Genomic DNA, 16,877 nt, shown 5'->3' with positions numbered 1-16,877 from the left:
ATTTTTACGTAGGCCTGACATAATCCAACTGTCAAAATAGAATCTATCCACCAGGAATAACTTGCTATCAGTGTTTCTTTCACTTGCCTTTTCCAATCCTCGTTAGGCTGAAAATGTATATGTCCCACTTTAAAGAAATCTATTGGTTCAATCAAACGGTGCGGATTGTTTTACTCCAAGGAATGAAGTGGATAATGTGGTAAGGTATCAATAGAAGTGAAATGGAAGAAATCTAAAACAAAGGAATGAGTTGGAAAGCCAACTAGGACTGTCGGCACTTCACGAAACAGGGCCATGATCCAACTCCATTAACGCTCTCCCCTCTCTCTGTCTCTCTCTCTCCTCTCTCTTTCTCTAGTCTCTGAGGACTGAGGAGAAAGAACAGAAGCGTCTTCAGATGTTCAATTTCTCTCTCTAACCGTGGTTAGCTATAAACTATAAAGTATAGACTGTGATCGCAGCTCTGGTCTCTTTCTCTCTCTTCCTCATAAATTACGAAGAAATTAAATAAAGAAAAAAGAAAAAGGAGTGAGAGAGGATCAAAAGAGGAAAAGAGAGTGAGGGCAGAGAGAAGCCAAAAGAGAAATTTTGAATACTTTTTTTCCTTTTCCTGAGCAAGACATAGATTGAAGAAGCTGCGGAGGTGAAGGTGGTTCAGAGTTTCTGGTCGGATAAATTCGATCTCGATCGCTTTTCTGTTTATCGAGATTTGCCAAGAACTGTTGTTACTTATGGCATTTGTAGAGGTAACCAAGCGAGGATAGAAAAGGAATTAGAGAAATGTAGAGGAGTTGGAGAAGATTGGAAAGTTAGCTTTGGGATTGACGGAGGCTTGTTGGAGAAGCTTCAGAGATACTGAGGTTGGTAGATCGAGGGAGGTAGGGGTGTTTGGTTGTCTGTTGTTCCAACTGGAGAAATTTAGGGCTGGTGAACTGCATTGGAGTTCTGCAAGATCAAAGGACTAAGAGTGTTTTTGGTTCGTGAGAATGGTGAGGTTCAAGTACGAGTTGTCGAAGCGGAAGACTACTGTCTGGTGCGTTGAGTGGAGAATGGTGTAGTAGAATGCTTTGAAGTTGATTGAAAATTTTGGAAAGAGTTGCGGACGAGAGGAAAGCGAATTGCATCTGGCGTTTGACGTCTTCTTTTGATCCCTACGAATCAGAGTCATGGAATCGCGAATGGATCATTATGAGATCATGGAACAGATTGGCCGGGGAGCTTTTGGAGCGGCCATTCTGGTCAATCACAAATTGGAGAGGAAAAAGTAAGCGATTCTGCTCTTGTATAACCTTTTTGATTCTTTATTATTCTGGTAATATTTGTAGCTTACGCTTCGTTTTGAGACTCGTTTGGATGTTTCGAATTTTAGGTATGTATTGAAGAAGATCAGGCTTGCACGACAGACGGATCGCTGCAGGAGGTCCGCTCATCAAGAGGTAAGTTATATGAGTTGATCCCGATATGCTTGATCTTTTACCTGGTTTTGGATCTTGTTGGGAGTCTTGCTGTCTTTTTCACATTTCTGGATAACTTGGAATGCAGATGGCTCTCATTGCACGAATCCAGCACCCTTACATTGTTGAATTCAAGGAAGCATGGGTGGAGAAAGTGGGAGTTATTCTTATTTTACCTGTTTTTCTTAACTTCCGTAGTTTCTGCTGTTTCGTTCCTGAATAAAGACAATAATGCAGGGTTGCTATGTTTGCATTGTCACTGGATACTGTGAAGGTGGAGACATGTGAGTAAACTATGGTGCTTAATTTTAGAGAGTTTTACTTCGTAAATTATATTCTGATTTCTGTTGCTTATTACCTTTTTACAGGGCGGAGTTGATGAAAAGAGCAAATGGGGCATTATTTCCAGAGGAGGTATGAAATTTTCCTAGCTGCCCCATTTACACTTTGATTAATCTTGCTTCAGTTTCCTATAGTTTCTTGATGGTCTGTAATTTGTTCAGAAACTGTGCAAGTGGTTCACCCAATTACTATTGGCTGTTGAGTATCTGCATTCAAACTTTGTTCTACATCGAGATCTAAAGGTTTGTGCATGTTGTTGTGGTCAGTGAGTTTCATTTATTTTTCTAAGCACATGTACTTACTACTTCAGCACATTGCCTTTGGCACTTAGCAGTGTTCTAACATCTTTCTCACCAAGGACCAAGATGTTCGTCTTGGTAAGTATATTTTGGTGACTTAAAGTAGAAATGGTGGTTTCCCAAATGTGATTGATTATTAGGTTTTGGCTCATAAATCTTGTGGTTTTGACCAGGGGATTTCGGACTTGCTAAAACTCTAAAAGCAGATGACCTGGCTTCTTCTGTATGTTCATTTCTGTACTTGTAATTCAAATTTTGCTTTCTTTCCATTTGCTAATTTGCTGTACTGTTTCTGATATCCTTTTTAAGATCGTTTATTGAGGGTTTGGTATGCTCCAGGTTAATTCTTCTTTGGCTATGGGTGAGCTAGTGAAAGTCCTTGCACTTAGGTTCATTCCCTAGAGTAATTTAGCAATCTGTTCTGTAGGTTGAAATTCAATATACAACACAAACCATCATAATTGTTTAAGCACTAGGTAGTCTGAAGGTTGTATGACCTCATTATTGCATGAATCTTAGCGTTATCATTATTTGTTTCCATGAATTTGTAACTATTAAAAAGGAGGAAAAAATTCTATCTTTGGTTTGGTTGCATATCATGATACCTAAAGACCAAGGACTAGATTTTCTTACCAAAAAGGACCAAAGAATATTGAACAAAGCTTTATTAGTATGGTAACTACATTTGGCTATTTTAATTTGTTAGTGGTTTTCCAGGCTGCTGTTGTGGAAATAGGTGATAATTTTCATGCTTTTAGTCTGCTATCTTTGCTGTTTGCTCATGTTAAACCATTTTCTTCATTTCTCCTTCTTTTAGAGAGATAAATGGATATAAACTTTGAGCATTTCTTGGGAGTTGATTATTGGTTTTATACCATGTTGTGCTCAGGTAGTTGGGACTCCTAATTACATGTGTCCGGAACTGCTTGCTGATATCCCTTATGGCTTCAAATCTGATATCTGGTCATTAGGTACGAATCTCTTGATTAATATCTGTGATATATTGGACCATGGTATTAGCATTTGGCTTTAGTATATTTACTTTTGGTCATGATTTGACAGGGTGCTGTATGTATGAGATGGCTGCCCACCGCCCCGCATTTAAAGCTTTTGTAAGATTTCTTCCACACAGTCTCAAGTAGTTGGCATATTTGGAAAGGAATGCAAACAGTTCTTGGTGACTGAGGCTTGCTTAATTAGAATAGGTTATGATGCCTCTCAAGATAGTCCATATAATCATTTATGCTGTGTTTGGTTTAAAAGAAAAAAGGAATGGAAGCCTCTTCCTTAATTGACTTAATTTCCCTTCCTTTTCTTTCAAACCAAACAGAGCCTTAGTCTCTCTCTCTCTCTCTCTCTCTCTCTCTCTCTCTCTCTCTCTCTCTCTCTCTCTCTCTCAATAACTGAAATTCATTAGTTCATTGATAAATCATAAACAGAGACGCAAATAAGGAGGAGATAAACTCTCTTAACTCCCCCGAAAGAAGCAAGAAAATGGATTACAATATAGCCCAGAAATTAGTGTTTCTTCCCACTCCTTGCTTAGCTAAAGCATCAGCCATGCAGTTGGCATCCCTCTCCACCCAATTCAGCTTGATATCCATTCCTTGTGCCAAATGTCTAAATTTCCTTTTTTTCATTGATGTAACCCCACCATCCCCTCTCCTCTTTTTGAAGCCAGCCAATAACCGGCTTAGAACCCCCTTCAATTAGCACCTTTGAAAGGTTAAGCTCTTTGGCTTTCTTAGCTCCTTCCAACATATTAAGGATTTCTGCCCTTAATGAGTCCCCAGCGCCAATGGGAGCAGAGAAAAGAGCCACAATATCGCCATCCTCATCCCTGAAAACACCTCCAATACTTGAGGGCCCAAGGTTTCCTACACTGCTACCATAAAAAATTCAGCTTGATGAATCCATTAGTAGGGCGAGACCAATTAGGCACAACTTTTGTTGATGAATCCATTAGTAGGGGGAGACCAATTAGGCACAACATTTTTTTGATGAATCCATTAGTAGGGGGAGACCAATTAGGCACAACTTTTTTTGATGAATCAATTAGGCACAACTAACTCCTTTAAAGGCTCAAAATCAGCCACTTCTCTCCACTTCCTTCTCAAATCAACTTATCAACCACTGGAATTCCATCTAAAAGCTTTAAAGTTTTCACTCAATGGATCACCCTAACTGTAATGAGTTCAGTTAGGGCATCCATACTTCTTTCTTTGCCTTCAAACAGCCTTTGATTTCTCTCTTCCTAGACAGTCCAGCAAACTGCAGCCCTTAAACATCTCCATTAAGTTTTTTTTCCCTCTTATTTTGCCAACTAACAAAGGTAGGGTCAAACAGCCTTTGAACATTAGGTGGGGGGTCCACCTCCACCCAAACAAGGGAAAAGACCATTCCCAAATTGATAGTGTAAAGGGACAAGAGATTAATAAGTGATGACTGGACTCCCCATTAGCCTTACAAAAGACACACCAATGAGGGGAGTGGGACAAGCAACAATTAGGTTTTTTTTCCTTTGTAGAAGTTCACAAGTATTAATTCTAGAAGCCCCCAATCTTATGTGGAACATGCTTACCCCAAACCTCATTCACCGGAAAAGGTTGGCCCCCATTATCAACTGGATTCAATAAGGATAGGAAGAAATAGGAACAAGTGAAGGTGCCCAAAGGGGAAAGAGTCCAGACCCGACAATCATGACAAGAGGGATCTAAATAAACACCCTCAAGGTTTTGAACCAAGTCCAATGCTCTACTAACCTCACAGTAATAGGTTCATCCTTTTGCTTAAAGATTGCATAAATGGAAGGGAATAACTCTTTAAGGGAGGAATTATCCAACCAACATGCTCCCAAAATTTAACAAAATTATCGGAGCCAGGGTTATACCTGATATGGTTAAGAATAAAGGCAAGATAGCATGGATACACTTCCAAGGAGAGGTTCTTGCAGCCCTAGCCAGCACACCAGCATCCCAGCCATCAGCCGCAAGACCATGAATACTGACAATCACCTTCACCCATAGCTTATCATTCTCAATACGCAATCTCCACAACCACTTGGCCAACAAATCCCTATTTCTTTCCTAAATATTCCCCAAACCAAGCCCACCATACCTCTTACTTCTTTTGACTTTTTCCCAACAAACTCTATGATCTTTCTTCTCTTCCCCTTGCTCCCACAGAAAGTCCCTCATCAACTTCTCAAGATTTCTGCTAACTGCACCAAGAATTCTGAAGACAAACATGAAATAAATCCGCAAATTAGCAAGAGTGGACTTAATGAGGGTGATCCTAGCCCCCAAAGATAAGTAGCTCTTCTTCCAAGAGGCCAATCTCTTGGTTAATTTCTCTACCACAGGGTTCCGGAAGTTACAGCCGTTTGCATTATCCCCCAAGGGCAAGCCTAAATAATTCATAAGGAAGATGATTCACCTTACACCCCAACAAATCAGCCCATTCAGACATTTGGAATTCCTCCATGTTCAATCCTGCAAGACAACTTTTATCCCAATTCACTTTCAAATTCAACATTCTCTCAAACAAGAAACTATCCACTTTAGACTTAGTTAAGAACAGCCTTATAGGTCTGTTATATTCTAGGTTTAGTGTATACAGAGTTTTTCATGGTGTCCAGCTTATCTCTTTTTTGCAAGATGGACCTTTCTTTGGGAGATTACTCGGGTTTTTTCTATATTCCCAATGTGCAGGCTTCATTGGCTTTCTTTGTTAATACAATTCGGTACTTTTTTATCAATGAATAAATATTTTATTAATCCAGTAAATAAGAGTTAAAGGCGACCCAAGGAAAGGCACGAGATGTGACCTTTCCTTTAAGATTGATTACAGCATTATAAGATCAGATGAACATGATTACAAGGTAGCCCAAAATAAAGAGTCCTGAGAAACCCCCTGGATTCTAACTGTCATATTTCTTGTTAGCCATTTAACTTTTTTAAGGAGGTCTCTATAGCCCCAAATCACAGAGTTCGGATTCAGCAGCCATCCCACCACCACCTGAGAGTCCCCTTCAATAAGCAAGTTCCCTATCCCTAATTGGTTTACGAGCTGGTTACCTTGTACCGCAGCAAGCAATTCAGCCCTCATAGTCTCCCAGACCCACAGGCCCTGAATATAAGGATATGATAATAAAGCCTCTGCTACTCCCATCAAAATTCAGCTTAACAAACTCCTCCCCAGGTGGCTTCGATTGTACCAAAAGTCTGTTTTTCCTGGTAGAAGTATTAGCTACTGCTAACCAGTTCCTCCACAGGTCATCAAAGGATTAACTATCAAACAGGTTTAATGTTTTAAACCACTGAATTTCCCTTGTCAAAACACGGTCCTTAACTTTTGACACGCTCCTTTCCTTTTCAGAAAAACAATTCTGGTGTTTCTTTCATCCCAGACAGTCCACAAGATTGCTACTCTAATACCCTTCCACATAATTTTTTTTTGATAAATTACCCTTCCACATAATTCTCCCTCTCTTTGTGTGCCACTCAAAAGTAGACAGACTGAACAACAAACTAATATCATATGGCAGGTTCCACTTACTCACTAATAGACCAAAAATCCAATCCCATAGTGTTGTAACAAAGGAACAAGAGATTAGTAAGTAGTAACAGTCCTCACTTTGAGCTTTACAAAGGACACACCAATTCGGGGATAAGCACCAATTTGGTCTCTTCCTTTGCAGGTTTTCAAAGGTATTAATCTTACCATAATAGACTTCCCAACAGAAAACATCAATCTTTGGGGGAAAGGGTCTAATCCAAACTTCTTTAACTGGGAAAGCCAAGGGTGCAAAAGAAGAGCAAAGGGATTTGAAAAAGGAGGAGCAAGTAAAACGGCCTCTCAGGTTAGGGGTCCAAATTCTTAAATCAGAATTGGGAGGATCCAAACAAGTGGACTCGAGTGATGACAATAGTTCTAAAACACAAGCACATTCATCATCATTTAACCCTCTTCGAAAACTAAAATCCCAATTCAATTCCCAAGGAGAAACCGAGGAAGAGGTAAACTTGGAAATCGGCTCTTTCTTGTAATGGGACAGAGAGTAAAGAGATGGAAAAAGGTCTTTAAGGGGTTGGTTTCCCATCCAAAGGCCTTCCCAAAAAAGAACGTTATTTCTGGAGTAGACATCATACTTGACCAGATTGAGAAAATGGGGAAGGATCTCATGTATAGCCTTCTTCGAACAGCCATGAATACTAGTTACCACTAGAGGTGTAAAACGGGCCCACACAAAGTGCGGGCCGTGCTGCCCTCCTAGGGATAATTTGGGGGGCCGGCCCGACACAGCCCACGGCTCAAGCTTATGCGGGTCTGTGCTGTGCCATGGGGCTGGGCCACAAGCCGGGCCTTGGCTGTGAGCCAAATCGTGCTAGATTGGTTTTTTTTGACATTTTTTATTTTATTTCTTTGCTAAGTAAAACTAAAATATTTAACTTTGAGAACTATTTGAAAAAATAAGAAATCTAACAAAGAAATTAAAAAAAAATACTTAACCAAATAAGAAGTCAAAGGGACAAAGACTCAAAGTGAATAACAAATCGGAAGAAAAATAGGAATTTTATTTCATTTAAATTTGAACGATACAAAGCATACAATGGTTGAATGAATGAAATATGAAAATTGGAAAATGGAATAAATTAATAAATTAATAAAATATAAAAAATACAATATAGTTACAAATTGAAAATAAAAAAATTACGTTATTAAAAAATCAAATGAATTAAATAAAATTAAAACAAAATTTACAATAATTTGAAAAAATGCTATACAACTATTGAGTATACAAAAAATATTTACTTCATCATTTTCTCCTATTGTTCATGAATTTGATCATTGTAGGAATTGAAAATGGTGGAGGATAGGGCTATTTATAGGAATTAAAAATAATTTAATTGCCCAAAATGCCCTAAAAACTAGTTGTTTTTAGTTTTTTGGGAGGGGTATTTTGGTCATTATAAAGTTATTTATCACTTTACCCAAAATGTCCCCAAACTAGTTCTTATATAGCTACTGGGGGGCATTTGTGTCATTCTTTCTCCCCCCAAAACCAAAATACATAAATACCCCCTACATAGTTGTTTATAGTTGTTGGGGGTATTTCTGTAAAAACGCCTATATAGCTACTGGCCCACGAGTCATTCCGTGCCGACTCGTGATGGGTCGTGCCGCGGACTAGGCCATGGGTGGCACAACACAGTCATACCGGCTTGTGGACCTAGAACCCCAGGCCAAGCACGGCCCAAACCATCGTATCGGGCCAGGGGCGGCATAGCCCAATTTACACCTCTAGTCACCACCTTGTGCCATAGCCTCTCTCTTTCTCCAAAGGCCATCTCCATAACCACTTCGCTAGCAGAGCTTCATTCTTAAGAACTAAGTTACCTAGTCCTAGTCCCCCTTCTTCCTTGCTTCTGCTAACTATCTCCCACCTAATCAAATGGTATTTCTTCACTTCCCCTGGCTCCCACAAAAAATCCACCATCACTTTTTCTAGCTTCTTAGCTTCCCTTGAGGGTATCCTAAATACCGATAGAAAATAAATCGGCAGACTAGCAAGTGTAGCCCTAATCAAGGTCACTCTACCCCCTACGGAAATGTAACTCTTCTTCCAGGACGCCAACCTCTTTTCAAACTTCTCCACAATTGGATACCAAAATCGACTTTCTTTGGGGTTAGCTCCTAGAGGAAGCCCAAAGTAGGTCAAAGGCCAATGGGACATAGAACATCCGAAGCAACCTGCAATAGCCTCTATCTCCCCATCCTCCAAATTGATTCCCACCACGCAGCTTTTATCAAGGTTGATTGACAAGTTGGAGGTAAACTCAAAGGATTTAATAAGAGTTTTCAGATTCCTCACTCTCCTTAGGTCTCTCCCCTCACAGAAAATAATAATATCATCCACAAACTGAAGGTGGGTCATCATGACATAATTTCTACCTATCCTCCAACCACTTATTAGCTCCTCCCTGTCTGCTTTAGAAATCATTCTGCTAAACACATCTGCCACAAGTGTAATCAGTACTTTACCTTCTTCTTCTTCAAAAAAAAAAAACCCCAGCATAGGTCGCATCATTTTCCACCCGTTCTATGTATCCACACCTTTGGATGCCATTATGATACGCCTCATATTGGGTGTATCGTGTCAGTATTTTAAACTTTGGATTTGTATGATATGCTCCTTTCAAGAATCAAGATTAATCCTTTGTTCAAAGACCCAGAAAGAACTAAATTCAACAGACTCAACAAATCCTTATCCAGAGTCCTAGGATCTCTCATCGCCACCTCAACTCTCTGTCCTTTTCAGTGTTCCCAAAACTTGCTAGGAACCTTTATTGGCCTTTTCACCAAATTGGCTGTCTTTCACTTGAAGAGATAGGAAACCGTGAAACACCTGCTCAGATAAGTGTTTGAGTTATCAAAGTGATTTGAGTGGTCTTCAAACCCCTTTCTCTTCTATGTAGTTTTTCTCTTGCTTCAAATTTGAAAGTTCAAGTAGAAGCTAAGGCTTCCAAGTTCAATCTCAGGTTTTTTTAGTCTTTGGTGATTTTTGGTATCACATGCAAAACAACCCCTCCCCAATCCCCACAAATAGAAAAGGAAAAGAAAAAAATGCTACATCCTCAGATGACAATAATCAAATTCAGGGAAGATGCTTATATTTGTGAAGCATGAAAACACATTTTTATGTTGCAACCAAGGTTCGCAATATCGATATCGATATCGATAGAAACCTTGCCATTAGGAAAACTTGCAACCCATTTTAATTGATGGATTTTTATATCATTCACTATTCTAAAATTTTCTTTTCTTCTTCAAGTTCTTGATCCAAGGGTATATTTCTCTTATGCTAATTAATTACTTTTTTTTATGCTCAAGTGTGCATCATACAATTCCTTGGTTTTGCTGTAATTTCTATTGGAGATTTTAGTTACATGGGATCTGTGCATCGGGTTTCAGGATATGGCAGGATTAATAAGCAAGATAAACCGTTCATCCATTGGCCCTTTGCCAGCATGCTATTCCTCTTCCTTGTAAGTCCTTAATTTGTTCATCTTCTGTTATCTTTTGTCCTTGAGGTTTGTATTCCATATGTAATAGATGATTCCACCATTTCATTTCTAGAAACTATCACCAAAATTTGTAAAATGTAATTTCAAACAGGAAGACACTTATCAAGAGCATGCTGAGGAAGAACCCAGAGCATCGTCCAAGTGTAAGCATCTCTTTTTTCCCTTGGCCAACTTTTGTGGTTCTTTTTCATCACACTAATCAATAGTCTACACTGAACCTTGATCAGGCATCTGAGATGCTAAGGCATCCTTATTTGCAACCATATGTTGATCAATACCGTGCATCTTCCAGTCTCCCTACAGCCTATTCCCCAGAGAAACCAATCTCTACTGCATGCCATGCTCAGAAAAATATGGCTGAAAGCCAAAATAGTAACAGTTCTAGCAGTGATAAAGAAAGTTTGGTTTCAAGTGAAAGAAACAATTCAGCATTGGTGTTCAACTGTGACCACAAAGCCACTGACACAGATGTTGCTTCAACTGATGATGGAGTGGATAGTGAGCAGCCCTTCATTAGTGATGAGCATGGAATTGGTAGATCCACTGTCAGAGTGGATGAACAAGAGGTGGTGAACCCCCCTCATGTTGAACAACAACCCAAGGTTGAAGCAAAACAAGCAAAAACAATTAGGAACTTATTTATGGCTTTGAAAGAAGAGGGAAAAGCCCGAGAAAATAGTTCACCAATGAGAGGCAATCGTGCAAAGGCTGGAGCTGTAACTACCCAAAAAGTTAACATAGAAGCATCACCTAAAGTCCCCAAACCCAGTGCAATTCTTCCTGGTTCTAAATCCAATGTGGATACACCTGGTGTTACAGCAAAGGCAAACAGTGATTCTGTGAAACGGGTCCAAGGATCACATCTTTTGAAGCATCAGGTAAAAATATTTTTTTTCTTCTTTTCATTTTCTTTATTAATATTATTGAAATGACATCATTTATTGTCTTATGTTTTTCAGTTTCCTATGTTTGACTCCTCTCCAAAAACTAAAGCCAAGTATGATGGAGCTTCATCTCCTGGTCTTGTAAAACAAGTTCTAGATGATGGACTTCCAGCCAAGCCCAGGCAACGTCCTCCTATTCTGGCTAGACGATCTTCCTTTTCAGGACCTTTGAGGCCTTCAAGCCCTGTGAATAATGGCCTGAAGCCAGGACCAAGTGATACGACCCAAGAGCCTGAAAGGATTTCTGATTTGCCCAATGTCATCAAGCATGCCTTGACACCAATTGCACAGGAATCTGAAAAAACTCCAGTAAGAGATTCCAAAGGACTACAGACAGATGGTGCCAATTCCAAAGGACTACAGACAGACAGTGCCAATTCTAAAGGACTACAGACAGATAGTGCCAATTCTAAGGGATTACCATCAGATGGTGCCAATTCTAAAGGACTACAGACAGACAATGCCAATTCTAAAGGATTACAGACAGATGGTGCCAATTCTAAAGGACTACAGACAGACATCGCCAATTCTAGAGGACTACAGACAGATGGCAAAAATTCCGTAGGACTACAGAAAGGTAGCATCAATTATAGAGGACTACAGCAGACAGACACAGACAGTAACAATTCCAGAGGACTACAGACAGATAGCACCATTTTGGTACCATCGTCAAAGTCAACTCAGTTTCTTGAGCTTTGTGAAGAGCTAGCAGCCCCTTTACCAAACTTCAAGGGGCAAAGCAACTCTTGTTCACCGAATATGATACTCCATGAGAGATACAGTCATACTGAAATTTCCCAGGAACATAATTACACTGAAACTTCAAAGGGCAAAGCAATTCCTACTACTTGCTTGGTTGCTCCATGTCTACATACTGCTAGGCCAGAAAACCTATCTGTGGAAAGTAAAGGACATGATTATAGACCTGTATCATGCTCGGTCAAGACATCTGAGGCGAATTTGGATCATCAGAAGAATACTACCAGTAATGACAAAATGAGTGGTAGTGCTGGTCCACAGCCATGCTTCCCAAACTCTGAGCATGAGTATGCCTGTAAGGATGAAATCTCCATAAGCAAGCCTAGCAATAGAGACAATGCAATACCACAATCAAAGCTTATTTCTACACCTAGCGATGATGACAAGTTTACTGTGACAGAACTCCTTTCATCCGTGGCTGACACTACACCAATTTCAGCAACCCAAAACAATTTGCAACCTGAGAAGATTCCAGTACTGCCAAGTCCAGCAGTTGAGAAGCCAAATGCAGCCCAGGCCCATTTAAAACCAGCCTTTGATGATGTCATCCATGTCATAAGGCACAGCAGCTTCCGAGTAGGGAGTGAGCAGCCTGTGATGGAAACTGTGGAGATGGGGGTTCAAAATATGGATGTGGGCAAGTTACTAAATGTAGTAAGGGAAGAGGTGGAGATGAGGAGCACAACACCACCAGTTACTCTGAAATCACCAGGTTGCTTGGAAGCAGTTACTGTGAAATCAAGTATTTCGGGCAGTCCAGGCAACAATATGGATGTAGGCAAGTTACTAAATGTAGTAAGGGAGGAGGTGGAGATGAGAAGCACAACACCACCGGTTACTCTGAAGTCACCAGGTTGCTTGGAAGCAGTTACTGTGAAATCAAGTATTTCGGGCAGTCCAGGCAACAAAGAAGTAGATGCCAGGAACCCTACCCCACCTATTCCAAAACCTGACTTTTCTGAACTAACAAATTCCTCTTCAGAGGTTACCACTACTGGTGTGAAGGAAGAGGACACTCCAGCGAAAGAAACTTTGAATGTAAAGTCGTTTAGGCAGAGAGCAGAGGCACTCGAAGGGTTGCTGGAACTGTCTGCGGAGTTGCTACAACAAAATAGGCTTGAAGAACTTGCCGTTGTCTTGAAGCCTTTTGGGAAGGATAAGGTCTCTCCACGAGAGACAGCAATCTGGTTGGCAAAGAGTCTCAAAGGGATGATGATAGAGGACTCTGGACGGCTTGTGTGATGTCTCAGATATCATCTGTATGTTATTTCAGTTTCTTGCCAGTTCTCTTCTTCTGCTACCTTTTGGCATTCACCTATTCAAATTCCATTTGAATTACAAGCAGAACAGGCCTACCTCTGCCTTATCCAGTTTTTCTTTCCCCATCTCTTGTATTCTTTCAATGGCAGAATCTATTGTATATATAGTGAGTATAGCAATTAAATAAATATGAATTTTTGGTTAAATGGATGAATATATATTGTTGCATACAAATGGATGTACAGAATGATCGGTCATGAAGATGCAAGTATCTTCTGTTTGGTGTATTCAAGGCCAGAATGGTTGTAGGAAAACGGAAGATTGACTGAAGAAGGGGTTGGAATAGAGCCATAGTGGCGTATTTTGGTATTTGGTTATTTATTTATTCTTTTGATAAGAAAAAGCGAAATTGATTAGATTTACAGAGGGTGGTTTGGTACAAAGTCGTCGAATACAAATGCCGTTGAAGGGTGGTAGCCAGCGATGATGTTTTCCAAATGCCAAGCAAGGGTGAATCGGAGGAGACCGGATTCAGCCAGAGCCAAGTCCATTCGAACAGCCATCACTGCCTTGCATTGGGAATATCTCCCAATGAAATAAAGCACAGAATTAAGGAGATATTTCCGATGAAAGGTTGTAAAGGCTGTTCGAACAGTGTTCGAACGGGCCTAGCTCTGACTGAAGCCAATCTCGAATTGGAGTTCACAACTTCACACCAGCCGAGGTTTTGATCTTGTGGATGATTGGAATGGAAGAGCATCAGATTCCACAATTATTCTTTTCCCTCCAACTTTGATGGCATCTAAGCAACCCATCTTGATCGATCTTCCTTTTGGCATCATCCTCCACCAAGCAGAAAGGTTATAGCTTGCCTATGGCTGCCGCAACTTGCTCCATGTGATCCCTGAGTATGCATGTGAGGCCCACCTTGGTGCAGTTATTGAAGCTTGCAATGCAATTTACTTTCAACCAAGCTTGCAATGCAATTTACTTTCAACCAAGCTTCAAGAATCAATCTGGCTTTGTACTTGAAAGAAACATATTACGGGATGGTTTTTTGGACTGTTTTCAACCTTTGATGTTTTAAAAACAATTATTTTTGGGATATTATCTAAAATTCACCTTTAATTTTTTTGCATTTTTCTTAAACTCACTATGACGTTTTCAAAATCTCTAAAGAACCCTCTGTGATTTGTTGTTAAATAATAAATGGTTTTATCAAATTTACCATACTATCCCTCTAAATATCTCCTGTTAGAGCTCAAGATTTTGGAAGAAGTATCCTTCATCTTCTTCCTCCTGACAATAGAACCAGAGGCAGCGTCCTCCGAACTATCATCCACCCATTGTTTTAACACCAACCTCCCATTGTTTTAACAGAAATGCGCGAACTCCTTTATGGCCCACGCCCCACGGTATGCAGGACTGAGCTCAAGTCTTCTTTCTTGAAATGAACCACAACAAACCATCATCACGCATAACTCGTCCCTTTTTGTCAAGATAGTCATTAATATTTGGATGAACAACTGAAATCCAAAAATAGAGAACTTGCTGGTGATGTTTTAACTGCTATTGAGGAGTTCAGTTCAGCAAATAGATAATGGATCATAGATATCAAGTTGCACCGACAAAAAATAAATGGTTAGCATCTTCATTCTTCACCATAATGAATCTTAATGCCTTCATGTAAACTAACCAACCATAAGGTGTCAATGGACCAGTTTTGGATTGGACCCCGTCTAGTCCAAAATCAATTTGGACGGTTTGTATGGACCAATAAGACATATTGGATTAGACCAATCCGGTCTAGGGATGTAAACGGATTGGATCATATTCGAATCAGGGTATATTTGAATCCGATCTGACATTGTTCATGTCGGATCTGATTGTATCATATAGGATTTGATTTGAATTCAAATCCTATCGGTAAGTCAGATTTTTGAATTTGATCTGATCCGACTTGTTTTCTTTAAAAATTAATAAATTATTAAAAGAAAATTAAAATATACTAATTTAAATAAAATAAAAGTATTTTTTAATTATTTTCATCATATATATACATGTTTTTATAAAAAAATAAATAATATAACAAATTTATAAAAATATATTTATAAATAAATAAATAACATATATATGTATTATATATATTTATATTTATAAATATAATATATATATATATATATATCGGATCAAATAGGGGTTATCCAAATCCGATATGTTCCGATCTGAACAGGGGTGATCCGAATTCGACCAAATAAGATCATATCTTGGATCAGATCAAATCATGATTTGATCCATTTGCACCCCTAATCCGGTCCAAAATATTTATTAGATATGATTGGACATGGTCTGTTCGTAATAAATTTATATTGGATTGGGTTGGATTAGCCAATATTTGGTCCATTGATATAAGATAAGAATATAGGTGTCAATGGACTAGATTTGGGTTGAAACCAATCTAAATCAAAACGAATTTGAACAGATTGGACGGTCTAGACATTGAATTGGACCAGTCCAAATTGGTCCAAAATATTCATTGGATTGGATTGGGCTTGATCCATTTATAATGGACTCACATTAGACTAGATTGGATTGGATTGGACCAAATCTAGTCCAATTGACACCCCTGGTTGGAGAATAGTTGTATAAACAAATCAATTATTACACATTGAACTAGGTGATATATACATGGAACGTTCACTATGGTGCCATTTGATAAATCTGAAAAGTTAAAAAGATATTAAAAGCGTCTGAAAAGAGGCATAGATGCTTTTATACTTTTTAGAGGATTTGAATCCATAAGTTTGTTTGTTTTGGATCAACCATTTACCATCTGAAATTTACTGATTTTACTATTCTACCCCTAAAACATACTATTTGGAAATGTTAAATTCAATTTGCGTTATCTCATAAAAATTAATTTTCAACCTTAAAATAATATTGAAACAATATAAATAAAAAATAATAAATTATTAATTACTATTTAATAAATGAAACAACTAAAATTAAAAATAATTAATGACTTTAAAAAATATTAAAATAATTAATAATTTACACATAAAAATTAAAATAATTTTTAAAAATTAATGAAATAATTAAAAATTACTAGTTAAAAAAATAATTAATAATTAATGTTTAATAAAAAATATTAAAATAATTAATAAAAATATTATTATTATTATTGACGTATGAAAAAAGTTATCAAAACGTCTGAAAAGAGTTATCAAAACGAACCCTAAGTGTGGTTTAACTCTCTAAACTAAACTTTAAAATTTTAGGTGGTGGTTGTTGTTTGAAGCTGGAAAGGCAGCCAACTGATACGGGCTTTCGGTGGTTGAATGATGCAAACCTATGTTCATAACCCAACCAATGGTTCAAAGTATATATATTTCAAACTTTGTATTTTAGGGTCTGCATTCTTATTCATACAAATTGTACTCTATTTTTGCATTTGACTTCATATCTAAAACCCCTGTTCTAAAAATGCTTAACCGTATCAACTATCAAGGACTCCTCAGTTGTTCAAAGGTTTGTCTGTGTTGATCTTCCCATATGCATCTTTGACAGTGATTCTCAGCCTTTTTTGGTTTTTCCTTGAACAAGATTTTCACTTTTCTCTGAATTCATCTAAAAAACCCTAAGTTTTACAACTCTCCCTCACCTGAATCTCGAGAAGGGATCATTGTTCATCATCTTTCCCATTTCGACAACCAAAAGAAAACAAAGAAATTG

The 16,877-nt window shown here is 38.5% G+C and overlaps 1 protein-coding gene across 1 annotated transcript; it reads left to right on the top strand.

Moving 5' to 3' along the window:
- The first annotated feature begins 266 nt into the window (after window positions 1–266).
- Window positions 267–13,351, top strand: LOC148847583 (serine/threonine-protein kinase Nek5-like). The gene is made up of 14 exons (XM_088952172.1): window positions 267–1,264; window positions 1,370–1,436; window positions 1,543–1,608; window positions 1,692–1,738; window positions 1,823–1,868; window positions 1,958–2,038; window positions 2,131–2,173; window positions 2,269–2,318; window positions 2,985–3,066; window positions 3,158–3,207; window positions 10,070–10,143; window positions 10,274–10,325; window positions 10,410–11,060; window positions 11,142–13,351. The coding sequence occupies exons 1-14, from the start codon at window positions 1,167–1,169 to the stop codon at window positions 13,125–13,127; spliced, it is 3,393 nt and encodes a 1,130-aa protein (XP_088808298.1). The 5' UTR covers window positions 267–1,166; the 3' UTR covers window positions 13,128–13,351.
- Window positions 13,352–16,877: the final 3,526 nt, after the last annotated feature.

The sequence above is a fragment of the Nelumbo lutea genome, chromosome 6 (genome assembly GCF_056320005.1).
Source record: "Nelumbo lutea isolate HS-2025 chromosome 6, American lotus-T2T, whole genome shotgun sequence".
NCBI classification, from domain to species: Eukaryota; Viridiplantae; Streptophyta; class Magnoliopsida; order Proteales; family Nelumbonaceae; genus Nelumbo; species Nelumbo lutea.
This window is presented reverse-complemented; position numbering and strand designations above follow the sequence as displayed.

Coding starts and splice junctions, on each gene's coding strand:
- LOC148847583 (XM_088952172.1), top strand. CDS start 1,167: ATGGAATCGCGAATGGATCATTATGAGATCATGGAACAGATTGGCCGG. Junction 1,437..1,542: donor GGAGGTCCGCTCATCAAGAG/GTAAGTTATATG, acceptor CTTGGAATGCAG/ATGGCTCTCATTGCACGAAT. Junction 1,609..1,691: donor AGGAAGCATGGGTGGAGAAA/GTGGGAGTTATT, acceptor ACAATAATGCAG/GGTTGCTATGTTTGCATTGT.